This window comes from Seriola aureovittata, chromosome 16 (assembly GCF_021018895.1).
Source record: "Seriola aureovittata isolate HTS-2021-v1 ecotype China chromosome 16, ASM2101889v1, whole genome shotgun sequence".
In the NCBI taxonomy this organism is placed as follows: domain Eukaryota; kingdom Metazoa; phylum Chordata; class Actinopteri; order Carangiformes; family Carangidae; genus Seriola; species Seriola aureovittata.
Genome location: NC_079379.1, coordinates 14,202,249 through 14,229,920, shown reverse-complemented (window position 1 = coordinate 14,229,920; position 27,672 = coordinate 14,202,249). Strand labels below are relative to the sequence as shown.

Below are 27,672 nucleotides of genomic sequence, written 5' to 3'. Positions count from 1 at the left end.
TCAAATTATTATAAAACATGTTTTTTGTTGTAATGTCTACTTACACATATTGTAACAACAAAAAATATTGCAGCAAGGTTATCCATCTAACTACATGTGAACTGTTTCTCGGATCTGTCCCCAGAAATATTTTAAGTTATTTCTGTTATATTGTAAGGGAGACACAGACATCAAAATGGTAAAAATTAATGCTGTTAATGGAGATATCTCAAAGTGTGGACACAATGAAAAACAAATAAGATAAAATATGATATGTGGTCCTTTATGTGTACAAAAACAACCAAACACACCCATATAAAATAAAAAATCTGCAATACCAAGTATTGCATTGGAGGTAACAAATAACAAATTTTAAACATTTCATACTAAACACATTGTGGCCTGACAGTTAAATCATTGTAGATACTCTAAAAATCGAATCAGTGCAGCTGGCAAGTGATTAAGAAAGTTTTATTTAAACAGTGTCAATACAAATTCAATCAGAAAACATTCACTTAGTAACGTTTGTCAAACTAACGGGAGGTTGTAAAACACACTCTAACACTAGACATGAAACTACACTGCATCGTTCAATAATATTAAGAACAACTTATGTGGACCAGTCACCTATTGTGCTATATTAACGTAATATTGTATTAATTTGGAGCACTAAAAAACTTCAGAAAGACTGCCTCTGAAAATAATAATTTCACACAAGTGATTATCCTCTGCTATTGAATGTCACCACAGTGCTATTGCATTGAATGTCACAGTATTCTGTCAGTACAGCGTACAGATACACTGCTAACTTCTCTCAATTACAAACACATACAAAATTGCAAAAATAACATACATCTCAACCGTTCCAATAATCACATTGATGAAAGCTTAAAAGGGTAGGAATGTAAAACATGTAAATGCTACAGTTGGTTGGGTTAAACTTTGTCGTTCCTCTAATATAAAGTAGAGAAAATTTTTTTCCTGATGCTGTTATTTTCATTGAGGAAAAGCAGACAGTGCTGTATATACCAGTAGATTACTGTATTATCGATAAGTGCAAATTTGGCACTTCAGGCAATTGTTATATAAACACTAAAACATCAAATCAACAAAATTAACATATCACCAACAATTCAAATGACTTACAAAATGCCTTACACAACAATAATTTGTGATCTTTAGTTTTTCTAGTAAAGCTATTAAATTCAGTGACAGAAATATTGATAAACAACAGTCAAGTGCAAACAAGTCCAAGGGCATATAGAAATATATATATATATATATATATATATATATATATATATATATATACTCAGGGTGGTGGTGTGGACTGGTTTGCAAACCAGACCAGACTGATAAAGCTAGCACACCCCTGACCAGACATATGTGCATGTCCCACAGTGCAAAACATCCAAACAACATTGAGCAATTTAAGGCAGAAAATGCTGGGTGTAGGATGACGCTGAGGCTAGCATGCTAATTTTTAAAATCAAAGTGAGGCAATATTCTCTTTCAAAATGTAGTGCATATTTCATATTTCTCATACGGTATTAAAGGTTTGCTAGTACTGCCGATTCCACATACCACACATCACCACCCTGGTCTGCAGGTCTATGTAGCTTTCAGCTCATTGCTGTGTTGTGCCTCTGACTCCCACAGCAATTACAACTAGATAAGCTGAAATAACATATCAAGGCTTGTTGATGTTCTATTGTGGAGTCTACCTCCTGGTCTCTAGGATTCTTCAAATCCTTGGTGCAACTCTAACCACAATTATTCTGTAATGTGCATAAAGTTTTAGAGTCTATCCATCACACATCTCCTTCGTAGAGGATGTGAACACTTAGCGTCAGTGTTGATTATTGTCTCTTTCCTCCATGGCCATTCACAAATCTGTTTCTCCCAGAGGCTCTCTTCCGTCTTGTAGGTTGTACACTTCTCAAGGACTCCCTCTGACCTATGGAGTAAAGAGACATCATTTTGTTAGACTTTTAGGTTGGAGTTTAGTGAACAGTTTAGTGAACAGTTTGCCGGTTATGAGACTGACCTGCAACACCATCTGGGATGAAACCACATGAGTCGACAACACTGCTGTCATCGCAGTCCTCACTTTGCATAGAAATGCTCTGTAAACAGAAGAAAGCTCAGAGCCCGTGGCATTTTTGACAAACACTAATAAGATGCACGACTCTAACCAGTAACTTATAACTGAACTAAAAAGAACTGTTTGACTTCTTCTGGTTCAGATTTTCAAGTCTCGAGGCATTTTTCAAAGAAACGTGTCACAGCAGAAAAAGCACAGGTGTAAATAATAGTATAAATAATTGTTGAATTCCATTTAGCGGTTTCAGTTTCAATATGTTGGTATTGTGAATGCTGTTGTTTATGTTATTAGGAACACCTGTGCTTTTCTCTGTTGTTGCAAACGAAAATAGGTCAGCAAAACAAGATTTTCAGCTGGTTTTACCTTACTCTTAACACAGACATCATGGCAACATTCAATCAAGAACCAAGACGACATCTTACCTTCATTTTACTCTGCTCATACCACACCATCCCATATAAGCATAGAAGCGTGATGAGTGCCTGAAGAAGATGACAAGGAAGAAAAAAAGAGGATACAAAACAGAAATGAATGAGTCTGCTTAAATTGTAGTTTACATGTTTTTGCAAAGACATGTCAGAAAATACACTAAATGACCAGAAACATAGAAATCCTGCACCTGCAGAATGAATAGATCTTACCTTTAGATTTGCATACAGTATGCACAATACTGCTACATAACCTGATACATACTATGGCAACAATGCTTTCACACTTGGATTTCAATGTTAACAGTAACAAACTACCAAGAATGGCTTTGAAACATGATCTAACACACTCTGAAAAAAGCACCATAGTGGGTGCTGGGAGGACAAGCTTGAACATTGCTAACAGTAGACTTATTAGGAATTTTAAAGTTGCCAATAACCATCATTGTAGCCTGATAGCAGTCATGACAACTGTTACTAGGGTCCAACACAGCACTGAACAGACTTTTTTATGTATTGAATCACTGAGTATATATCTGCATATGTCAGAAGCAAAAGGATCGAAGTAAAGTCATTATGCTTGACATTATCATGATATCTACTCATTTTCAAAATGTGTCCATGAAGTTGTGGTAAATGTTCCTTTTTCAAAAAGGTACATAAGGGCATTGCAGTGTTATTATATTTCCACAGGAATTATAGTTACATAATTCTCATGCAACAGTTCAGGATGCACTGAAGTGAATCATGTCCATTAGTAGTGCAGAAATACACACACACACACACACACACACACACACACACACACACACGCACACACACAGACACACACAGACACACACAGACACACACAGACACACACAGACACACACACACACACACACACACACACACACACACACTTACCAGACACAGTAGCCACAGGAGTACATAGCGGATTTGTGTCTTGGAAAACAAGTCGTGTCCAAATTTCACACAAGCAAGAGCCTCCAGGAAAGCAATAGCTCTAAAGGTGAAATACAAGCGTAGAATTAAATGGGTAGTTTTGCTGCTCTGGAAATTTGAAACACAGACTGTTGTATTTAACAATGGCCCCCTCTCTTGGCAAAGAAACTTCATTGCAATGGAGCTTCTCTATGGCTGTGCAACACTTCTGGCATTTAAATCCAAATGCATGCGTTCTATATTGTTGTTTCCCATAAACACATTAGGAAAACTAATTTGTTCAACTGCAGTGGGCACTTTTTCAGTTTTAAAGGTTACACTGCAGAGGTAAACCTCAGACGAGAGAATGGTCTCAGCGTTCAGTGTTTCAAGCAGACGGAGAGAGCCTGTCTCGTTGCTATAGAAACTGGAGCAGACTGAGGACATCAGCAGCTTTGTGTCTGAGATGAGGTCATAATGTTATGAATTTCAATGGACTAGAAAAAGAGTTAGAAAACTGAATCTCAATAAAGCAAATCTAAAACTAAACATTTATGGCAAAAACAACTCCAAAGAACCCCCAAATGAAAACCTTGAAGATAGTAAAACTGTGGTTTAAGTGGGGACTGTTATCAGTTTGGCTGAATTGTTGCCGCTGCTAGGAAGTCCATCTCCATTCACTGTTTAGTTGAAACTGTGTGAGAACATTGATTGGTTGTCATATATGAATCTACAACATATTTCAACTACTAACAGGAAAAGATGAAGATGTGACACTATCAATTCATGGCGTCGTCAGAGTAAAAGTTCTCACTGTGATTTGTTTGATTAAAAACTCGGACATCCAACCAGCGAGGACACATATCGTTGTGACAGTATGGCGACAAGATAAAAAGAAAACCTACCAGGCTCTGGACAAGGTTCAATGTCAGTTCAGTTTGCTTTCCAGACTACTCCTATTGGAGTTGTGATTTAACTGATGGTCGGATAAAAGCAAATTTTACCCAAAACTCTGCAAGTGCAATGAAATAGATATATATAAGAATTTCTACTAGGGGTGCACTAAGTTTTCAAAAACCACCATTAATGCAGCTTCCAAACTTGTTTCTAGATCACTAAAAACATGAACTGACAGGTGATACTGATACTTACCCAAACACCCAACACTGTGTGCCAACCCGTTTACACTGAGTGTCTGTCAGGTATGCATAATATTGTCTGAAAAGAGTTCAAGAAAATGGCTCATTTGAACACAGCAACCACAGCAAATATTTTAGATTTCCACACAGACCTAAATATCAGAAAGTATTTGAACCGACAACTTAGTATTTGTTTTAGGTAGTGTCCAAATCTAGTATATCACATTTACTGCTGCTTATAAGTGGTGTGTAAAGAGATGTCATTTTGAAGAGCAAACTTACCGCACTGTGGGTGCAGTGATGACTCCAACAAGGAGGATACGACACCAGCTGAGTGGGTGAGAGGCCTGGAAGACGAAGATGTGCTTGAGGAAGAACGTGTTCAACTCTGTCAGCTGTCAAGATAAGGGAAGTAGGACGGATACGATTTAATAGGATTCTCCACAGATGTATTTGCTGACAAACATAACAGTATAGATAACAGGATGGGACAGTGAACAGGGGAGCTGTTGTAGAATATGTGATTCATCTCTAAATAAAAACAAATATCAACAGATTAATACTAGGGATTTTTACAATCTTACAAGAATTTTTGGGTCAAAGGTCAAAGCCTACCTGCCATAAGATCATGAAGAGGTAGATGCCTGCGAGCCTCTGGAAGGACGACTTTGGGTCGAACCAACGCACGTAGGTCCAACTGGCCGGGGTGAACTGGAGCACGGCTCGCTTTATTTTCCCTGTGGTGGTGTGGATTTCCCTGAACAGACACAGTATGTACACCTTTGAGGATACAGTGATAAATACAGAATCTTGCTTCATACAATAACACAGGGCTATGGAGGACTCTAGTGTCATAAATCATCTGATTTAAATAATTCGTCTCATACAGCAGCAATGGGCTAAGACCAAGGGGAGAAACAAAAAGTAAAACTTCTGTTAAATAGACCTTTTTTCACAACCAACATTTTTACTTGGAGCCGTCGTTCCGCTTGTGCTTTTCCACTGTGACAAGTCATAAGGTCTGCTGTGAAAATGATCTTTGAATGTGATTTATTTGGGGTATGATAAAGAATCAAGATTCAGGCTAGTGAGGTGTATTCAGAAAGCAAAATGACATGTGAAGTACAACATGGACAGACGTTTGAAAGAATAGAAAAGAAGAATGGCGTTGCTTGTCAAGCCAACGCATTAGTCAAATTCAAGGTATGAGAGCCTCGTGTCTTTTGTGTGGCCAGGATAAAGTACTTCCTTAGAAAAGGGTAGGTTGTATTTAACAAAACATGATTTTGTTTTTTTTCATTTGCACGACAGAAACTAAAATGCTATCAATCATATTTTTGGCAGCATGAGAGAGAATGTTTGGGAATTACTGGATTTTGTGCTTCCAATAGGAAAGAGCATCTGATTTTTTAATTTGTGATCCCCCAAAAAAAATCTTAAGTATCTATATATATATCATCTGTATGATTTTAGAAAATACACAGAAAAGAAAAAGTTTGACTGACTTGATACTGGCCCAGCGGTAGGTCCTCATCTCCAAAAAGTGGCAGACGGTCATACCCAGCCAGATGCCCCCTCCATTACACAACAGTATGTCCAGTATCACTTGATCCCACCAGCACTCCGCAAAGTTTGGCAGAAGGTGCATGAAAAACAGCTGTAAAAAAAAAAAAGTGGAAAGGATAATGAAAGTGAAATATATTTATGTGGCGAGAAGTTACATCAAAAGCTGGAGCTGGAAAATACTAAATCTATAAAATGTAAATTTAGTTAGTGTGTTATTTGAATGATGATGAATGTTGCACCTCGTTCGACCAAAGGCTCTGTGACGTAGTCGATTCGGTGATGGGTAAATCTGGTATTAGGCTAAATCCTGTAATCTAATCCTTCCTGTCAACAATTGGCAGCAGTCAAGGCAGCAGCTCTTGGCATGTGCAGAAACTCCTGCTGATACTACTGTTTTGTTATGATGGGTTTCTCCGGAACAATCAATCCCTGTTGCCTGCTCAGACTGAGCTGAAGCAATGTTGTTCTCTTGTATGAGCTGGATCACTACAGTTTACAAGTAATTACTTCTTTTGCATGACCTTGCAGACTTCCCAGTGGGGGTTGTCTAGGTCCTTGAACTCTACATAAATGTGTGCATGATTTACATCACAAATTTTAATGTAGGCAGATAAATCCTGTTCTCATCTTGAACACAAGCACACACTCACAGATTACCTCTGTGAGTTCCCAGGTGATGCTGATGGTCCAACAGAGGCCGTAGCTGCGGATGAGCAGGGCCTTCATGGCCCAGCCTGCAAAGTGGCCGAATGCAAAGATGTCGAAGTGGCTCAGGACGCGCTCCCATGTTATCACTGTACAGTTTACAGCATATTCCTGTAGAAAAGAAAAGAAAAGTAACGGCCAAAAAGAAATCTAAAAGTTATTCTGAAAACACAAATGATTACAATGATGCTGATCTTTTATTCTTTCAATCTTTGTTTATTAAACACTGGAAAATAGAATTTTATACTAAAATCAAGTCAAGTTTTATTTTCAATTTTACTTAAATAACTAGTTTGTCTCAGGGGTTTTTGCAATCTGTACAACAAATTAAATCAGCTTGATTCAGAAGGCAACGCTCCACAAACAATCCTAAATGAATGATATTTATTTTTTTATTTTTTTATTCACAGTAGCCATGATCTGTTTGCTCTATGAATGGGAACTTTTTTTTAATCTATATACATGAAAACTTTCAATATAGAGCTTGTAACCCGTGATTCTACAGAAGCAAGGAAATTTGTCTGGCAATATGAAAGATCTGTCGGGCCTTCCTACGGCCATTCCTACTTCTGAAATCTTTCAACATTCTTGATTTGATATGAACTTGCTCCGATGGTTCAAAGGAAAATGAACTAATTCTAAGTTCCAAACCAACCTTACCATGATGTCGGCTTCCCGTGTGGCATAGCGCAGATTTGGGTCCAGCCAGTACATCATAGTCTTCACCTGGTTCCAGTTGAGGAAGATGAGGAAGACCAGAAAGAGGAAGTAGAGTACACTCAGACCTACCCACAGCAGGAGAAAGCGAGTAAGGTTGAAGACAGATGAAAACTGGATCTTATCAGAAAAGCTAGGTTACTTTGACGCATGGTGAGTGAAGAAAATGTAGACAAACACTTACCAAACACCATTCGCCATATCGCAGGGTGTGGCCTGGTAAAAGGTCCTGATGAAGAAAGCAACATAAGTGTCTGTTGGTGTATTTCCACTTTTTGCAGTAGAGGAAAAATTTAGCCAAAGAAAATTAACTCATAGTCCACTTACTAGCTTTTTTTCCAGAGCTTTCTTCTGTCTTACTCAGTGGATGGGGTTTGCTAAAATGTCATGGAGATTGTTCCCCTCAAATGATCACCTGTTATCACTTGTTTCATACTTAACAACTGAGCTATCCATTGTATCTGAGCAAACTGCATCCACTGAGGAAGACTGTGAGATGCAGTTGAAAGCTCTAGAAAAAAGCTAGCAAGTACACCCTGAGCTAAGGTTGTTTTCTTTTTTCTTTGGTAAACTATTTCCAAGGTATAGTAATTATTTATGAACAAAATGAAGTACGATTGCGACTAACTATTTTTATTTACTATTGATTAATCTCCTGATTATTTTCTCAATTAGACGTTTAATTGTTTGGTCTATACAATGTCAGAAAATGGTGAAAAATTCCCAGCATAATTTGCAAAAACTGAAAAATTACCATTAAATAATGATGGTGCTTACCATTAGGAAAGGCCAGAACACTGATGACCAAGAAGAAGGAGACAACCACAAAGAGGCCAACTTGGAGATTGTTGTCTAAGTGCTCATCATCCCTGTCACAAAACAGTGTCACATATTAACAAAGGGAAGGTTATGCTGCTGGGCACTAGACACTGTATTACATCCATAGGCAGCTATACGTGGAAAATGAGCGGTTTAACTTCAAACCTAGCAATTATAATTCTTAAAGTTATTTACCTGGTAAAAGCAAAGTACATCAAGCTAAGCACAGTAACTGTCAGCAGTGTAATAGTGTGTGGTTTATAGAAGAAATCAATACAGATATCATCCACTTGTTGCTCGTTTATCATTCGGAAATGTAACTTATAGTTGGTATCATCCTTCCGCGTTGATCGGGCAGTCACGGCGGCTGCCATATCGCAGCTGTGGGCTACTTTCTGGACTTTACCAATGAAATTCTAGCAGCTAAAGCCACAAGTTGTAAAGATAGACAGACAAGACACTGCATATAAGATCCATACGCAAGAACCTTGAAGATGGACTGAACCACAGAGCATATGGGGGTGAGTATAGTGAAATTACGTGTTCTATTTCTATTCACCAAAACAAAAACGTTACATTAAAATATAATATTTTAAAATCACTAGGGATCGTAATCCAATATCCAAATAATTACACTTTTTTCAAAATCTCATGAGTACTCACCCTCATGAGTACATTAGAAGCATCAGTTTTACCCATGCATACACCGCTGTGGTACATCCCAAATTGTGACATTTCCGGTAAGTTCTTCCGGTATTGAGCACATGAAAACAGTGTACATTGAGTGAGACCTCGGGGATGATGGAGTGATTTGAGGATTAAGTGTTTTATTCACAGATTGTGAGTAAAGAGGTAACTTCAAAAATAACTTCTATCTAAATCTAAATCTAAACTAATTTGTTGGCTTTGGTCGTTTCTTACAGAGGCTTGTTGTCCTGCTAGCCTCTAACTAACTAGGAGCTAACGTTAAGTCTGGCTATAGCTGGCTTCTTGTAGGGCATCAATTTAGTCTCAGATTTTTATCTAGTTTACACCTTACCTGTATGTATCAACAACAAACCGACAGGTAAATTGTTTCAACTACCCTTTCTGTAGATATCGAAAACGGTTGGATTAGATTTTCTTTCTATACACCATCACACACAGGAACAGCTAAACTAGACATCAGAGGTCGAATACCAGTCTTGTGGAATAACACTACAATGCTACATCAGCTGAATGTACCAGGCTATATATTATAGCGGATATTTCATGCAATAGCATGTAGATAATCAAAATTAGTACTACTATATTATTCATTGACTTTGACGTGTCCTACAAGTAAAAGTGATCTTTTAATTACCAAAGGTAACTTCAAGCAGACTGTACTGCACACGTACTCCTATGGTTATATGTTAAAGTGTATTGTAGTCTCCAGTAAAAGCTTTCAGAACATATAGACAGTAGACTAGACCATCTATATATAGTCTTTTTTTAATTTTTTTTTATAGTTTCTCTATTTCTTGTGCATATGGTTCATGTTTGATTGATTTTCTCTTATTTCTTTTTTTTCAATATGTGGACAGTTGTATGATTTGATGGGTGGGTTGTCTTATGGAAAAATAAAACCAAACCAGACCAACATGCTGTGTTCATTTTTTCTCTGCAGGGTCAACATGACTTCATCCTGTGCACTGCTGTGTCTGAGATGTAGAAGTTTTCTTTGCTCTAAGACGGGGGCTACTACCTGGCAGTATACCACTCAAGTTCGCCATTGCACAACAGTTACAAGTGTGGCCACCAAAATCCCAAATGGATTCTCATTTTTCAGGGGGAATCACAGAACAAATCAGGCAAGACAGAGGTGGAAACAACAGATGCTCTCTTACAGTGACTTAACAGCCAGAAATCTGGCAACTGAGGCTAAGGAAGACAAGTTCACAGAAGAATTGTCAAGAACTGATGTTGTGGCATACAAGAGCCCCCTGCTGCCAATCAGAGATGCTGTGTCATTGAAAGAAATTCAGATGCCATTAGGTACATATTGAATGGCTGTTGCTGACCATAGATGCATATTCACTGAGCATCAGCATTTATATTTAGATTTCAGCTTTTTTTTCTCATGGGTGTTCAGTGTTTATTTTTTTTTAATTCATCAGATCTTGATGCTGCTGCTGAATTTTCTGCATTAGAGGAAATCAGTGATGAAGAGGCCGTCAGTATATCTGTTCCTGTAGCCATACCTCCAGCCTCCACCTCTCTTGGAGACTACGTTGACAAGTCTGAGACACTCAGCAAGCTGGTACAACTAGGTAATGAAATTGTAGATCAACTGTTGAGAATACTTTAATCATTTTTATTTAAACTGTTAGGAAGCACAATTAGAACTATAATGGTAAATGCAATGGTCTTTAAATTGTCTGTGCCACCAGATCTATTTTTTTCTGATCATTCAACCTCTTTCTGTGTTTGCAGGAGTGAATCTCTGGAAGCTTGAACAAAGGCCCAATGTGGGCTCCATGCTGCTGAAGCTCGACTTCAACAAAGATGTGGCCCCAAGGCTGCTGTTCCTCAAAGAGATCGGGGTGGAGGACTCTCGCTTTGGCTATATCATCACACACAACCCCTTCATTCTCACTGAGAGTTTGGAAAACCTGCAGACCAGGTGACGTGAAGGGATCCCAGAAACAGAAACATTTCGACGTCTTTATATTCAACAAATTATTCTATTCTAAATTAAATCTGTCTGATGAGATAAAACACACAAAACTATATAACTGTGTAATCTGTATATTGCAGTAGTGGCAGATCAGGATCTGCTATGAGACTCTCTTAGTAACATTGTCTTTTTTGTTGTTTTTGAAGGGTGAACTATCTCAAGTCAAAGAAGTTCAGCTCTGAGACTGTTGCATCCATGGTTTCCAGAGCTCCGTATCTGCTAAACTTCAGTGTGAAGAGGCTGGACAACAGATTGGGTTTTTATCAGCAGCACCTCAACCTCGGTGCTTCTAATGTAAGCTTTCTACCAGTATTATCAGTGTGTTGGATGTTTTTTCTACACAAAAAGAAATGGTGAGTTTGTTGATAGAAAGAAGAATACCAAATTATAGCTGGTTTTGTTTCTCTTTCTAGACTCGGAACATTGTAGCTCGTTTACCCAGATTACTGTGCAGCAGTTTGGAGCCTGTTAAAGAAAATCTGAAGGTACTGAAATGATAAAATACATCATTATCCATTATACATCGCATCCATTGTTTGAGTTACCCCCTGATATACTGTCTTTTAATATTTTGATTATTTTTGTGTGTATGTGTCTGTGTGCAAATGTGATCCATTTAGGTATGTGAATTAGAGTTTGGCTTTAAGGAAAATGAGATCCAACACATAGTTATTGCCATTCCAAAAGTGCTGACTGCCAACAAAAGGAAGTTAACCCAAATATTTGACTTCGTCCACAACACCATGAAGTTGCCCCACCACCTGATCACCAAGTTCCCACAGGTACATTGAACTCCTGGTTGTCGGCAATTTTACCAGTTTTGATCAGTTTGGATTCATTTTATTTGTGTTCTATCTATATTCAGAATTATACCTTGAGTATTTTTCCTCCCATAGGTTCTGAATACCAAGTACTTGCGTGTTAAAGAGCGCCACCTGTTCCTTGAGTACCTCGGAAAAGCTCAGTATGACCCAGCCCTGCCCAACTACATCTCCCTGGATCGCCTGGTGTCCTTGCCAGATGAGACTTTTTGCACAGATCTGGCTTTGGCCACATTGGAAGACTTTTATTTGTTCCAAAAGACACTTTGATTCTTCCTTAGGAGACATAAAAGTGGACTTCAGAGAAGTGGTTCAACATGCATAATAAATACCATAATGTCAGATACATGCATACATCAATGTCTTTAAACATACAGTATGTTTGAAATAAAAAGTTTGCTTTGTAAATGTGATGTTAAATAAATGTACACAGTGTATATCAGCTCTTCTGCCTGAAGTACTGTTCTTATTTACTATGACTGTCTATCTGAAGAGACCAAAAATATGATTAAGGTTCTATAAAATATTTGCTTGTGTATAAAATTATAATCAATCATGCTGCCTGTAATGAGAATAGATTTTACTTATTAATGTGAAAAAGGATCAGGTCTCACTTGTTCTGTGGTGGAATGCAACTGCTACTTTCAATCTACATGAGCATTTCCATGCCATGTGCTACTTAATACTGCTCCACTACATGTCAAAGTGAAATGTTTATCTTTTACTCACATCCAGACCATGATGGAGCAGATCCAGTTCAAGAATCACTACTCCCAGACTTATCAAATCTGGAGTTGAGTTTCTCATTGATCCGTGGCTCAGTATTTCAAATTATGTTTTCCTTAACTTTCACTTTAGCTCACTTCAACAGCGAAGTATTTTTCTTTTTGATGAACTTAACTGTGATTGCTCAACCTTCATGAAATCATAGTCCTTGTCAGAGATAGTTGTTTTTCTGCATAGTGTGTTTTATCTTGCTCTTTGACTTAATTGATTTGTCAGAGAGATTTCGATAACATTACTATGCTTAATAGATTCCTATAACACATTTCTAAATAATATTAAAGCATTTTTCTTTTTAAATATATGGTCTAGTCACATTGCGCAATAGCAATGACCTCAATAATCCTTACCCATGATGCACCGCGGCCGTTCTTAGTGGTAAAGATGGCGTCGAGGGCACCAGGTAAATGAACAGCGCTCCTTTTTTATATTTCCAGTTTTAAATTAACTCTTTAAAGATGGTATTATACCGGTATGACGTGAACCTTGTTATGCTGTGCCACATAATATCACGTTATGTTGATTTTGCCCGGATGAATATGGCTACTGGCGTATTTGACTTGTGTGTGTCCTTTAGTGTCCCCGTGCTAACTGATGCTAAGGGTGTCTGTCAGCTAGCATTAGCTTAGAGTTAACCGCTTGTGCTAATCACAGTGAAATAAACAGTATCTAGCTATGTTGGAACCACACACTCGCTATCTTGTCCATTTTGGTGAAGAGATGTTAACCAAGCAGCTGTTGTCGCGTTCAGCTCGTGTTTGTGTTATATCATCTATACTCTTGTCTTCTAATGTTAGCTCCTAATCGTTAGAGCCAGTGTTCTGTCATTTCAACTGTCATTCTAATGCAGTTGAAAATATTAGCTGTATGAGCCCAGATGGCGAGGTTATCTACTGTTTGTCAACCAATATGTAATGTCCGTTTCATAATGTAACCTTACATAGTTTGAGGTACTGATCACCTGAGGTTCTGTGCATAACAGATTTTCAGGTTCTAGTCTAAATTTTCAGGTAGTATAGTATAGTACTTTAGTAAATGTATGTAGTTGCTTAAATGTGAGTCATCTGTCACTTGACCTCCAGTAGTAATAATACTGTACCATTGTTGGAGCCATACTCCTTCCTCCTCATATCTGCGGCTTACATTGACATTGTCTTGTCCCTTAAATCAGGTTGTGCTGTCCCACTGATTCTGTGTGTGTGTGTGTGTCTTTGTTATGTTCACAGCAGCGTCTGGCAGGCTACTGCTTGGATTCCGCAAATGGTATTACAACTTGTGTGGCTTCAACAAGCTTGGTAAGGCCAAAGAACAGTATTGTTCAAAACGTAGAATTTACAGCCCAACGAGTCCACTTGTTTTGAGGCTACTCCATTAGAAGACTAAATATAAAAACAGAGTCGTCTTGGATGAGCATGGGCTATTGCATTACTGATTTTCCATCTAGCATCTTCATCATCGTATGTTTCCTGTGTCAGGTTTAATGCGCGATGACACAATCTATGAGGATTCAGATGTGAAAGAAGCCCTGAGGAGGCTTCCAGAGTCCATGTACAACGACAGGATGTTCAGGATCAAGAGAGCCCTGGATCTGTCCATGAAGCAGCAGATCCTCCCTAAAGACCAGTGGACAAAATATGAAGAGGTAGGTGGAACAAATTTTAAAGAATTTTTTGTTCAGGGTGGAGGTGAGAAAAAGAACAATAAAATCGAATTGTCTCCCCCTCTAAACTCACCAAAAATGTTCCCTTCAGGATGCCAGCTACCTGTCACCATATCTGAATGAGGTGGTCCGCGAGAGGAAAGAAAAAGAGGAGTGGACGAAGAAGTAGACGGTGTCTATTCAAAGCTGTTAATCCTAGTCTTCAGTCGATGCATGGTTGTCCCCCGGTGTAATATTTAAAATGAAATGTAACCTATATAAGACACTGCTCATTAAAGAAATGTACATTTTGGAAGATTTGCAAGTGTCACTTTTTATGTAATGTATGACAGGCTTTTTAAAGATTTGATTTATTGGTATGACAGACAATCATGTGTTAAAATGGGATCTGCCCCATGTTGCAAATGTGTGATCTTTACCTTTACAAATCCAAGTATATACAATATTTAAACCTGAATATAGACATAAAAACATCTACAATAGATACAGGTAACAAAATATCTGAGTATCTAACATAATCACTGCAGGAGCTACATCTATTTGCACTGCACAGCTGTTGAGATGCTATGTTGTCAGGAAAGGAATTCCTGCGTGAATCTTTAGTCAAACAAATCTAGCTCACTAGATTTATTTTCGCAGTGTTGTCCTTTAGTGATGACAGTTTGCTAGCAACCTGTGCTAGCAACCTGTACTAGCACTATGACTAAATTAAATCTGACTGTTTTCTGCCAGTCCATTCAATTGATCCTTCTACAGGCAACCTCATTAATTATCAGGCTGAGCCTGTGATCTCCTGTTGTTCACATCAGTTATGGTACCTATAAAGTTCCCAAGTACACTGTTAAAAGACTTCAACATAGTTACTCCCAGCTCATTGCTGGTTTCATTAATGTCTGGATCATAGGCGCCTGTGAGGGGGGTGCACACCTCCACACTCCCCCTACCAGCTCCTTCCAGGATGCCCATCAGCTGGCCCCTGACCTGTTGAAACAAATCCCCGTTGTATCGCAGTAGGACTGAATCATCAAGAGGATAAGTAACATCCTCAGAGTAACACTCACGGGGAACTGGTACCTCTATGTACCTTAACTTAGGAAAACCTGCAGATAACATGGAGAATAACCTTCGCAGGGCTGCAGAAGTCAGAGGATTTCCCAGGAATTTGAGCTCCTCCAGCTCCTGACAGCATGTCAGAGCATTAGTGAAGGCGTCCATGTTCTCGTCCTCGATGTTACATTCTTCAAGAGCCAGGCTGGCCAATGTGGCTGAGCAGCGGCCGAGCAGTTTGTGGAAACAGGTGGAGAAAGAGCCAAAGATGTCATGTCCGCTGATGTCCAGGCGGACCAGGGCCTCACTGTGGAGGCTGTTGGCCAGGTATGTCATGTCCACACGGTTCAGGCAGCAGTTGGCCAACTCCAAGCACTGCAGAGGAGTGTTGAGAGGACTGAAAGGAAAGGGGTAAAAGGAAATTAGTCGCGTGAAATAAAAGGTCTGTGGTACTAGAAATAACTGGGCCATAATAAAAATCTGATAAGCTTTCTGACAAATCCCCAAATTTCTGTATTTATGCTTATATTTGACAAGATTTTGATAAAAGTAAAATTGTTTAAACTATATGCCAGACTGTTATCAACAGCTCTAGTATTTGGGGTTTATGCTCCTGCTCAACTGTGAAGTATGTCTGACCTGCAGCTGTAGCCAGGTGCAACTGTCTGTCCTCACACGTGCATCATGTCAGTAATTTTAACAGCAACATACCTCCCATTCTTAAACAAGAACCTGTGCTTGTGTCACTGGTTAAAGGTGATTATTATGGGCTTTATTAAGGCTCTTCATAGTACAATGTGCGTGTAAGATGGACCTTCAGAATATGCAGACAAACAAAGATACCTTGTTCTTTTTTTTTTTTTTTATCTATCCATCTGTCTATTTACTCACCTCAGGAGTCTGCGTAGGTGTCCAGTAAGAGTGGAGAATCCCACATAGAGCTCAGTCAGGCTGCTCAGCTGTGCCAGCAGGTTGCCGATGGTGGCCAGCAGATCATCATCATCAAAACCCAACCTCCTAATATCCAACGCCCCGGCCGGCAGGGTCAGAGACTGTAACTTAGGGAATTCCACCTTGGACAGCAGAACCTCCAGGTGTGTGGCCTCCAGGGGAACATTGTGGACCACCTCTAGTTTTGCGATGGACTCGGGCTCTGCTAGTCGAAGAACATAGAAGAGCTGCTTAAGAGCGAGGGAATCACCCCGAAAACCAACAAAACGAAGTTTCAGTGGGCAGTAGCGGAGGAGGAGGAAGGCCTGAGCCACTAGCTCATAGTTGCGGCCTGTGACAAAGCCGTTCAGACGGACATCAATGGATGTGTCGAAGGCAGATTGGGACACATCGTTGGCTTGCATGGCCACCATGGTCTCATAGCACATTTGGGTCAGGAGCTGGGTTCTTGCCCACCGACCCAGGGTGGACCGGCAGGGGCAGTCCTGGTACTCGATGTCTTTCAGGGAAGTGAGGTCCACCACATGAAGGCACTTGGCATAAGTTCTTGGAGGAGACAGCACATAATCCTTCACAAAAGGAGAAAATCGTGATAAAATATTTTTGAAGTGATTACCTGGTCCACAATCATTGTAAGCCAATAACAAGTCACACAAACATGTTTGTGCCAACTGATTGAGAGCTTAAATTTACAGAGCAAGAGGATTAAAGAACATGGCAAAAAATGCATGAGTAATGTGAGTATGATGTGAATGTGATCTCATGTCATACTCAAGAACACATAGGTACCTTTAACCCCTTCACAATTGCCTCCAGACAAAGCCGGCAGGTGCGTGAGGTGAGGTTCAACTGACAGTCAACTGTCTTTCCCAGGAGCCTTTGTAGGTTGACCTCGGGAAGAGGCCATGCTTGGACCAGAGCGCGCAGTAAGTCAGCCTGTTCATGGAGGTAGCAGGCCTTGAAGAGAACTGGGTAGAGATTGAAAGACACACAGTTGAGGTTCTCCAGAGCAGTTGGACCAGTCTGAATGAAACCCTCAGCAGCAAGGAATCGCAGAGACTTCATGTTTCCTGGTTTTTCTCGCCGCTTGTACCAACAGATCTAAATTTCTTGGTAGGAGCTGCTATCAAACAGCTCTGCGTGTCAGTGTTTTGCCTCCTCTTTTAGCTGCGTTGTTGATATCCTCTGTTTCTGTCTGTCTGGGTGTTGTGTATTTGTCTGGGACGGGGCTTGCTGTGGTGAGGCAGGAATGAGGCTCGAGGGTCTCGTGGTAGGTAAGAGGGTTGAGGTTATTTATAGAAACAGCTGTCTCACGTCCTTCGTTGGGGCATGGTGTCTATTTGCAACTTTTGCCAGACAGATAAGTAGGAAGAGCATTTGAATGCTGCTGGGAAACCTGTCGCTATTCACAACACCTCTTTGTAAGGCCTACACTACACACAAGAGCTGGAACAAAAGCAAATGTTTTGAGAGCAGAAATAGAACAGAAATACAGGAATACTTACATACAAATACAGGAACAACTTTGAGGACTGAGGTATCATGTTTGTTTTGTTATGAAGGGCTCCAATTTACTTGTTGATAGATAAATTTTTTCTCAAATCTGCTTTATAAAAAATAGCTTTAACCATCCTCAAAATGCAACATGTCATGTGTTTGCAATGCATTATGGTCTACTGAGGCTTCTGTCAGTGGAGACATGGGTATCTGCATCTTTCATGACAGATTCCTCTTGATATAAACATTGGTGCAGATGTGGAGTCTTAAAGAATCTCTCAAATATATCACTATGGCAGAGCGTATCTCAGTGTGACATTATAATGTATGCATTGTGTCATGCATTGTGATATGGAAAAATATCATTACATACAACATATTGTGCCCAGACATGCAGAAATACACTGCAAACTCTTTCTGTTCAAGGGAAGTGCATCTCCCCTGAATCTATTGCTTGTGTTGAGTAAATACTGTCGCCAACAAGAAGAGAAAACAAATAATGGTAGTATGAACATTTGATGTCAGAATAAACAGACTAAACACCTTTAATTTGCACATTATGTTAGCATCTTCAAACAGAAAAGACATACTGTATGTTGTTAATATGTAATACTGGGTATAGAGTTCACAATACAGGCATTATATAACACTACACAGTGCCCTTTTAAATTGTATAGCTTAAGTGGTAATCTACCTGAGAGGAAACAGTCGATCTAAAGCGCTATAAAAGTGTCATGTCATACAGGCAACAATGAACTGACCTTCCACGTTGTCTATCTTACAGGACTTTGTTTGCATTAGATAACAGCGTCTGAGCCTGATTCCACCACACAGTGAATATAATGTAAAGGAGGTGATTCAAGGACCTGCTGAGTAGCATTTTGTGACTGCACCATCTCCTCTCACCTGAGCTTGAACCCAGTTTCATACAGTATGTGTTTGAAATGCATTTATGAAGGGTGGTAGTGGTGATGGTGATGATGATGGTGCTCATGGTGGTGATGGTGCTCATGTCTTTGAGCTAGAGGGGCCCCACAGGAGGGATGAAGTTTATTTGGTATCTCCCTGCCCCCCCCTGTCGGGCCCTGGGAGCCAGGGTGTCTAAGGGATGCGGGAACATCTTGTATCCTGGAGCGGAGCCTCTTGCTGTGGGAACGTTGGAGGACACTATGTGCTGCAGGGTGAGACTGGGTAGGATGGCCATGCAACCTGCAGTACTTTCCCTCTCCTCTGCTCCTGTCCTTCCCCATTGACATGGGCTTACTTCTCAGGGAATGAAGGATAGAGAGACTTCTGGGAGACTCAGGGGAGATGCAGCTCTCTCTTCCCACCACTGTGTGGTGCTGAAGAGCAGAGTGAGCTTGGTGCGTGGGCTCCTGACAGGGTGACTCTGGAAACAAAGAGGCAAAAAACACTTTCAGGTGTTTCCCAATGGAACAATCCACCAGTTCATGAAGTGAAATATTTACAAACCATAACAATAAAGGAGGAGTGCCTATACCTGTATTGTCAAATTTTGAGGTGTAGTTTTCAATGCCAGCTAGATCCAGGTAGTGGTTTCTGCGCTCTATGTTTTCATCCACACAATAGACTTTCCTTACTGGGCTTCCTTCCTCCTGAGACGCCCTCTGCTCCTTCTCTCTGGCTGTTTTCAATGAGAGAGGGACAAAATCATCATATAATGACTTGTAGTCCTGGTGTCTTAGTCCAACCATTTTGAACCAGGTAACATGCTTGGCATAGTGACACTTTGGATCCTTAGTGTTCCCCCCACGAATGATACTCATGGTTCCTAGAGCCATAATAAAAATGCAAATTTACCCATTTGTGAGGTCTTGTCTAGGTAAGCTGAGGGAGTTACAGCTAGCTTGATCTTCAGGGGTGTGTTATCACCACAAGGTTGCTTGACTGATGCCTCCAGAACCTCATACATGGACTGTATCAGACTGGACATATCCTGCACAACACACACACACACACACTGTGTACAAAGGGACTTTAAATTTGAATTAGTGTAACAACAAAGAAAAAAGCAAGCTACCTCCTTTGTGACCTTGCCGCTGTTGTCAAAATTGTACAGTGTGAAGACCCACTCCTGCTGAGAATCCTCCTCAAGCACCAATTCACACTGTGTGTCCTGTATATGCACATATTGTCAGAATAACAAGCTTAGTTACAAGTTACAATTATCAGTACTATAAATATGCAGACACACTATCACAGCCATCTTGTTTCACCCACAATGCGATAGTCAGAAGCATGAAGTTAAACACTCACACCAGCATGGCTTTTCTTCTTCTTTGTCCGTTTATTGACCTGGAAGTGGATGCTTTTGTCCCTGTCCAGTGTCTTCTTTGGTGGCAAAACCACTAAACATCACAGAACCGGACTGTGAATAACAATAATCAGCACACACCAACGTTTGAGGCTAGCTACACTTTTGTGTTAACATGCTGTGCCTTTGTAAATAATTAATTCCCTGTTATAAGCTCTGTTTTCAATGAATGTTTGGCAGCAGAGAGGAAACTAAAAGCTAACTGAAAGCTGTACATCCAAAGGTCCAAACTTTCCCACACAAATATAAAACAGATGTGTTTAATTTCACAATTTCTTTTTGCCCTTGGGAAAGCAATCGGGTATGACATGTCAAAGCGTATGCATCAAACCTGGTAATGCGCTTAATCGAAGAATTAAGGTCTTCATAGCACATAGAAAGTGAACCATGTCAGTGTGATGCGTGTAATTCTGCACTCACCCTTGAGGTTGCAGTTATGGTTGGATTTGTTTTCCCTCAGTTCCACATACAAGTTCTGTGAGAAAAGATTGAGACAGATTGTAAATCAACACAGAACACACGTGTTAACAGAGGCAGAGGGAAAGAGGAGTAGAGGAAGCAATTAAGTGATTTTCATGTCCCACCAGTGCTGGGATGGATCTCCAGATGTGAGCAAAAGCGGAACAATCCATGAACATCTGTGGTTTTTATGTAAGTTTTTCTAGGAGGCTGTAACGGACACCACTTCAGTAATAATCAACATCAACTCTGACTATATAGTATCAGATGAAGCAGCGATACGCATCTTTCTGAATTACGCACATTAAAACACAGAAGAAAGTAAAAGAGAAAGAGAAGCTGTTGATGTCGTGACCTTTCCTTCCTCATCACATGTGACTCGTGCCAGAACTTGCATATGCTCTGTTACATAGAACAGATCATTAAAAAAAAATTTCTATAACATCTGATTACATATTGTATCTGCTTTTTGCAGAGTATGAGAGGACTGAAGCCGCCAAGAAGACATTTCTTATCCAATACATCACAGCAACACTCCGATGTTCGGGCAGATGCAGATACAGATGCAGATGAGCAACAAAAGAAATGATATGATGACTGCACACCCTCACACCCACATACACATTCACACACACACACACACACACACACACACAACACGAGCAATCACTGTCCACACCCTCCTCTCTCTCTCTCTCTGTCTCTCTCTCTCTCTCCGCCTGCCACGCTCGGCCTGCTGTGAAGCTTTGATCCTGGGTTTGATTTCCAGTGGAATAAGGTGGGAGGTGGAGGAGTAATGATGCAGGTAACAGAAAGGTGTGCAGCTGGTAGAATCCTGCAGTCTTCTCTTTTGTACACCCTCATTACACAACCATCCATTTATGCCATCCCATCCTGGCATCACAAAGTTGAAAGTGCTGGTAGAATGGCGGCTGCCTGTGTCACAGCAAGACTGCGTGACAGCCTTCCTGAAAAGAGGTTTCACTGTGTGGGAGGGCGGAGATGCAACATGGAGAGATGAGGCTCTGATTACTTCAGCACCGGGTTTCATATCTTAATATCATTAAGCTGCATGAACTTTTTGGTTTTTTGTGTGCATCAAAACCAAGCCACAGGCTATGCAAAAGGTCTAACAGCATGTAATAACTAACAGGTCCTCATTTTCAAAATAGATGTAGGGGCCTAATTATTATATGGTGAATTATGAATCAGCACTAAAGAGAAACCATTTATAATAAGAGTGTAAAACATATGCTTAATTAATGTGTAACCAATGCGATGAATGAATGTAGGATGTATTATTTCCTGTTGTCAGTTCTCGCCAATAAGAAATGATCAAGTCAGTATGAGTTTATGTGATTAGTTAAAGCTTATGAAGTTAGTTAATGATTGTTAACTCACTGTACTTCATACATTAATGTATTATATTAGATAGAAAAGGGCAGAACGGCACTTATTCTCATAGAAATATCTAACTTTTTATATCAAACTGGTTCATAATTGTGGCATGCAAGGTGGATTTTAGCTGCCAAAAAAAAAAAAAAGAATCACATAAGCTACACTTTGACCTTTTAGTTATCACAGAACACATTGGTATTAAATTTCACTGAAGGGTGGATTTGCTCTCTAAACAAAAGAGCTTAGTGTGCAGAAGTCAAAGCAACCACTCCTAGTTGTTAGTTCTGATAGAGAATATGAAGCTGACGTGAGGAGATTAAAACACTCCTCATCAGTGTTACAATACTAACTTTGTGTTACACACACACACACACACACGCACACGCTCACACACTCACACACGCATACGCCCCTTTCAGTCCAGAGATCATAGCAAAGCAAACAGGTTTGTGCTGCTTCAGAAACAGAGGTTGTTGACACCTGGTCCTGAGTCACTAGTAATTGAGAGTCAGGTATGTAAACAGCCAGTTAATGTGAGTGTGTGTCTTCAGTTTTTTCCCACTGTGCAATTTTTGTTTTCTCACTAGTTATCTTCAACAATACACAATGACGTCTATAAATGGTATTGTATACATTTTGCATCGTTGCATCAAAGTTTTAAGATTGCTTTTACTTTGCAAAATGCACTTTATTTATTTATTTATTTATTTTACCATTTTTACTGCGAAACTCTGCGAGGAAAATACTTTAAATATAAAAAGGCCAAGACTTTATTCTATAGGATGCAAAAAGAGAGTTCATGTAACACCAAAAGCTGACAGAAAACACTATGTGTGTCATGTGCCACTGTATGTGTCATACAATGAGATGTCTTTGCCGTTTACAGTTTACAGCGGTGGTGTCATGGAGTGTCAAACTGTATTAGCCTGGAAAATCTAATCGCAGGAAGCACCCTACAATTAACAAGCCCAGAACCCCCCCACCACAAAGCTTTAAACAACTTGGCACAGTTGACGTCTTTTTCCCAACTGTACGACTTTCCAGACGTTTCATATAGCGTGGTACAAATATATCCTCCGCCTCCAACACTTCATGAACCTCAAAACAACAATACCGGTGATAGCTCACATCAAAATCTCAAAACTTCAGCAGCTTTACTAGAAGATGAAAAATCCTAAAGCAAAGTGAACTTGGCATGTTGGCTATTATACATGAGATGGACGTATAAGTGAATTTGCTGTTTCCTACAAGCAACCCTGTGATCCTTGGAACCACATAAAAAACATCTGTGATTTACTTTCACAACAAAATCTTATTACACAGATTAAATCAGCGTGTTGATAGTTATTAGGAGAGTGTGTGACTGTCACCAGCTTTAACAGTCTTTCATGTATAAAACAAAATAAGGGCATCCACTCTGGATTATAACACTATTTCTCAGTCTCCAAGCCCAAAACGTGACTGCTTCATTAACGCTAACAGTCTACATGTGATGCCATTTATGCAATCAAACACCCACCCCTCTACAGCTCCAAACACCCCTTCCCACATCTTTTTCCCCCACTGCCTCACATTCTGTCTGGCTGGTGAAGGAAAGCAGTACCAGATGTGGAGAATTTTTTTTTTTTCATAGCAGTTCTGTATAAAGACCTTGCTGTTTGGAGGGGGGGGGGGGGGTGGCTGCGCTGCACTTCACAGACTTGGACGTCTCTTTATAGAGATGGAGGAGGAAGGGCGGAAGAATAAATATACGACTACCTCCAAACACCTTTTATGTCTCTTGGATGTGATGTGAGCAAATAGTGTTTGTCCCCAGAACCGGCTTCACTGAGATGAAGCTGCTGGCACTGCAATAAACCAGTATGACAAGGCTGCTAATGTTTGTGTTTTTGCTTGCTGCTTGTTTTTCTGCAGTATAGGAACAGACCTCTGTGGGTTTAATGTACAGCTCTTATGTGGATGTTCTGGGGGAGAACTCTGCATTCAAATACTCATTTGCTTTTATATACAATCAATCTAAGGTCAAGTCATTTTTATTTTATTTTAGTACAGCCAAAATGTACATATTGATTGATTCAGATGGGGAAAACACATCTAAAATAGATGATGATGAATGATGTCGATATAACATCTCTCAAGAATCTAAATTAACTGACTTATGTGTCAAATATCTTAATTCTGGCTGTGATTATCATGTGGCCAGTTATCTGTTTATACCAGTCCACTGCATTGTAAAACTGATTCTTTTTATGGCTGGGAAAATACCTGAGGTGGATTTCCTTATTACCTGCATCTGCATATGTCTTAGTCCGATCATATATAGGCTATTATTAAATTATATCAGCAAAATAAGCATCAATTATGAAAAATTAAATCAAATTTCTACCTCTGTCAGTTTGCCCTTGTGAATGCGAATCCGCTCCAATTCTCCCTGACAAGTCGCCACACTGGAAGCCGGACTACCACCTGCAAAACATAAGAGTAAGTATGTTAACACATGTACAGGCGCTGTATGAAGTGAGTATACCACACAGTTGAATCTGACTGTCTTACCTTCAGGGTTCTGTCTGCGTTTCAAAGCTGTCCAAATGAAGAGAGAGAAGTGAATGCGATGAGTGATAATAAGCTACAGTGATTCATTTAAAAACAGGCTGATTTCATGTGATGTCTCACCAAGTTTGGACTGAAATTTGCCCATACTCCTGCCTTTTCTTTTTGATCAAGAAAAGTTCATAATGTCCAGCCCGTGAGGAAAAAATAAATCTGACGTTAGTGAAACATCCATTTCCCTGCTGGAGCACCGGGAGACTTTCTGTCGCACTCAGGGAATTTCACCGACGAGGTGAAGCTCGGTACTTTGGCTGGGAATGTTTATCCAAGAGTGTAGAGGCAGAGCGAGAGGCTTCACTCCGCCGGACTTCCTCCTTCGGTTATACTCGGTGAGGCGGAATACACAACCATGTATTGTTTCTTGGTGGTTTTCTTGTTGTGACACAAGACTTAACAATACATTTGTGAAATAACTTATATGTAGACTTTAGATTATGTTTACTGTAAAGCTTGTTTTTTTGCAATATACTTTTATTGCATTAATATTGTCATTATAACATAATTATCAAAACATGTAGGACTCATGTTTGCATTTTTTTTATTATATTGTTTAGTATTATATTAGTACCATCATGTGTATAGCTTATGTTTTTTTTTTTTATCTCGTGACTGTGCTACTCTGTGCCCCTCAGGGACAAATTAAGTATTTTGAAGTGAATTGTTTGCAAACATAATAATAAAAACTTAAGCACACAATAAGTACATTTACTCTTAGCAACACCACACAGCAACTCAACAACTGAATAAATATATATTTTTAAACAATCACAGACAAAAAGAAGAGTAGAAACAAGATTTTTTTGTTTATTACTAATTGCAAAAGTAATATTCCAATGCTGCAACTGTGTAAACAACTTTTTTGAAATGTGGTTACATGGTGGTTTCTTCTGTGTCAAATCACAGCTTTTCTTCATCGATCTGTCGTAATGGCTGTAGTTAACAACCATTTTTGTTCTTATTATATTACATAAATATACAAATGTCTGTTTAAAAGCAACAGAGGAAGTCCATATCAGAGTCCTGTTAACTGCTGCCACCTGCAGACTCTTTGATAGTGAGGGCTGGTGTAGGTCCTATGTGGGTCCAGATGTAGCCTTTTTCTGGTCGGATGGGGATGGTGGGGAACGGAGAGCTCCGTGATTTGAAATATTCAGAGGGGGCGTGGCACACAAACTCCAGGTACTCCATCTTTCTCGGCAGATCCTCCTCTGGACCTGGAACAAAAAAAAAAACAGACAGTTTCTAAAACAAGTCAAACAAAAGGTATATATTAAAAAAAGTGCAATGTTCTCATTTCTTATTGCTCACCAACAATATATGTCCCAGGATCAAAGTGGTCCTTTGGGCTGGCCTGAGTGGGGATTAACCAGGTCAATGCTGCACTCTTTTCACAGTACTGGTCCTGAACAAAGCCTCGGATCTGAGCGTAGTATGACTTCCCGTCCTCCTCATCTGTTACTTTGATCACATCTCCTGTCTGGTAGTAAACACCCTGTAGGTATGAAATAGAGAGACTGGGGATGACTACAGTCCGGTTCAGTGCATCAATGCAGTAATTAAAGCGGCAATTTGATGAAAAAATACTAAAAGTCACCATGCTCCTTTCTGATATTGAACTGAAAACTAAGATTATTTTTGCTTGGTAAGAATAAACACCATACCTTATAAAATACGGATTCTGACGTGATGATTGTGGCAACAGATTCAGGTGCTTTGATTGGCTGAGTAAAGAAACCACACACAACAGTCAAATTAATAAACTCACAGTCCAGAATAACATAAGAATGAACTAAATTGACCAATCAATCCATTGCTATCTTACGTTTTTGAGTTTAAATATGTGTCTTCTTCCCTTTCCCTTTGTGGACACTTTCTTCTCAGATGCAGGAGCCTTGTACTTGGTACTTCTCAGCCGTGCAGACCTCCTGTGGATCTCCTGCTTGGACTAAAGACAAGTACAACATGCATTAGCTGCAGTTCAGAGTTATTTGATTAACTTGTTGTATCCTCGAATCTACTCTGACTTTGTTAAATACATACAAACACAGACCGTGGTCTTCCTAAGATGGACAACATATGAATTAAAGAACACTTCCCCAACTAACCTGCTTGCCCCCGCCATTGCTGGGCTGTGCGCTGGAGGACATGGAGGGTCCAGATGCTCCACCGCTGCTGCTCTTCCCTGTGCAGTTGTTACACAGGATTTCTCCCTGGTTTCCTTTCTTCCACATGGACGAAGAGTTTGTCTTGCAAACGGCGCAGCATGGCTTCAAACCCAACGGCATCGTTAGTGGTCAAAAAACGACGCCAGGGCACGAAAAAATGAGTTCAGTGTTCAACAATGAGAAGAAGCTGCCCAGTCGGTTCCTGCTAACTGTTTATCATCAATATCAGACTGATGCGACTCCAGAAAATGACACCAGCAGAGACACAGACGTGTCCTTTTTTCTGCAACAGACACACTTAAGACAGCTAGCTACGACATGAGACTACTTACGATAATAACAACAGCATTAAATTGCAAGCTAGATTGTTTATTTGTGTGACCAAATCACCGCCATTGCTAAGCGCCACTGTTTCTTCTTCTGCGCCAACCTCTGTCATCGGCTCTTCTTCGGTGGTTGGTTTTTGGGCACAAACTTAAGTTAAGCGCCACCACTGGACCGGCGGACACCGTAACCAACCTTTACTTTTTAGAAATGGTGAATATGGTTAGAAACAAAAGTTTGGCATATGGCAATTTTTTCCAGAGATGTCTAGTTATATTAATATTATTAATATTAATCATTTATCATATCTGTTTTTAGTTGTTTTGAATGACTTTTTCAATTTTAAGTATATAAAATCATTCTCCAGCGCTGAGGCAATAGGTCTGACTGTGCAAGACTAATAAAATCCTAAATCCATAATTAGATCTCTGTCTTACTTTTGTATTTAAAAAAAATATGTATGTTTTGTTTTGGAATACATATCATCTTCTTGACAAAGTGAATTATTTGAAATAAAGCTTAGTTTTTGTAGTGGTCCTGCTA

The 27,672-nt window shown here is 39.7% G+C and overlaps 6 protein-coding genes across 7 annotated transcripts; 2 read left to right on the top strand and 4 right to left on the bottom strand.

Annotated features, from left to right (window-relative positions):
- Positions 1–433: 433 nt before the first annotated feature.
- Positions 434–8,880, bottom strand: ptdss1b (phosphatidylserine synthase 1b). Its single transcript, XM_056399111.1, has 13 exons — positions 8,577–8,880; positions 8,340–8,431; positions 7,747–7,791; positions 7,506–7,630; positions 6,798–6,956; positions 6,080–6,231; positions 5,190–5,331; positions 4,857–4,969; positions 4,588–4,653; positions 3,418–3,517; positions 2,506–2,565; positions 2,027–2,105; positions 434–1,936 (listed from the first exon to the last, which is right to left on the bottom strand). Exons 1-13 carry the CDS (start codon positions 8,753–8,755, stop codon positions 1,839–1,841), a joined length of 1,410 nt encoding a protein of 469 aa, XP_056255086.1. The 5' UTR covers positions 8,756–8,880; the 3' UTR covers positions 434–1,838.
- A 229-nt stretch (positions 8,881–9,109) lies between these two features.
- Positions 9,110–12,345, top strand: mterf3 (mitochondrial transcription termination factor 3). Of its 2 annotated transcripts, none has more exons than XM_056399112.1 (8): positions 9,110–9,233; positions 10,030–10,397; positions 10,520–10,672; positions 10,836–11,025; positions 11,226–11,373; positions 11,493–11,564; positions 11,700–11,861; positions 11,976–12,345. In XM_056399112.1, exons 2-8 carry the CDS (start codon positions 10,037–10,039, stop codon positions 12,168–12,170), a joined length of 1,281 nt encoding a protein of 426 aa, XP_056255087.1. In that variant the 5' UTR covers positions 9,110–9,233; positions 10,030–10,036; the 3' UTR covers positions 12,171–12,345. The 2 variants fall into 2 exon arrangements, with proteins under 2 accessions (XP_056255087.1, XP_056255088.1); XM_056399113.1 differs by having other exon boundaries at positions 9,118–9,221.
- A 656-nt stretch (positions 12,346–13,001) lies between these two features.
- Positions 13,002–14,638, top strand: LOC130183563 (cytochrome b-c1 complex subunit 7). Its single transcript, XM_056399116.1, has 4 exons — positions 13,002–13,086; positions 13,910–13,978; positions 14,159–14,325; positions 14,435–14,638. The coding sequence occupies exons 1-4, from the start codon at positions 13,014–13,016 to the stop codon at positions 14,510–14,512; spliced, it is 387 nt and encodes a 128-aa protein (XP_056255091.1). The 5' UTR covers positions 13,002–13,013; the 3' UTR covers positions 14,513–14,638.
- A 141-nt stretch (positions 14,639–14,779) lies between these two features.
- lrrc14b (leucine rich repeat containing 14B) lies at positions 14,780–18,236 on the bottom strand. The gene is made up of 3 exons (XM_056399110.1): positions 17,131–18,236; positions 16,282–16,910; positions 14,780–15,787 (listed from the first exon to the last, which is right to left on the bottom strand). The coding sequence occupies exons 1-3, from the start codon at positions 17,404–17,406 to the stop codon at positions 15,109–15,111; spliced, it is 1,584 nt and encodes a 527-aa protein (XP_056255085.1). The 5' UTR covers positions 17,407–18,236; the 3' UTR covers positions 14,780–15,108.
- A 116-nt stretch (positions 18,237–18,352) lies between these two features.
- Positions 18,353–24,877, bottom strand: LOC130183562 (protein naked cuticle homolog 2-like). Its single transcript, XM_056399115.1, has 9 exons — positions 24,704–24,877; positions 24,584–24,610; positions 24,417–24,496; positions 20,594–20,648; positions 20,116–20,207; positions 19,880–19,975; positions 19,660–19,795; positions 19,340–19,483; positions 18,353–19,228 (listed from the first exon to the last, which is right to left on the bottom strand). Exons 1-9 carry the CDS (start codon positions 24,726–24,728, stop codon positions 18,789–18,791), a joined length of 1,095 nt encoding a protein of 364 aa, XP_056255090.1. The 5' UTR covers positions 24,729–24,877; the 3' UTR covers positions 18,353–18,788.
- A 547-nt stretch (positions 24,878–25,424) lies between these two features.
- Positions 25,425–27,304, bottom strand: gatad1 (GATA zinc finger domain containing 1). The gene is made up of 5 exons (XM_056399418.1): positions 26,746–27,304; positions 26,463–26,585; positions 26,302–26,361; positions 25,949–26,132; positions 25,425–25,854 (listed from the first exon to the last, which is right to left on the bottom strand). Exons 1-5 carry the CDS (start codon positions 26,923–26,925, stop codon positions 25,664–25,666), a joined length of 738 nt encoding a protein of 245 aa, XP_056255393.1. The 5' UTR covers positions 26,926–27,304; the 3' UTR covers positions 25,425–25,663.
- Between the last annotated feature and the right edge of the window lie 368 nt (positions 27,305–27,672).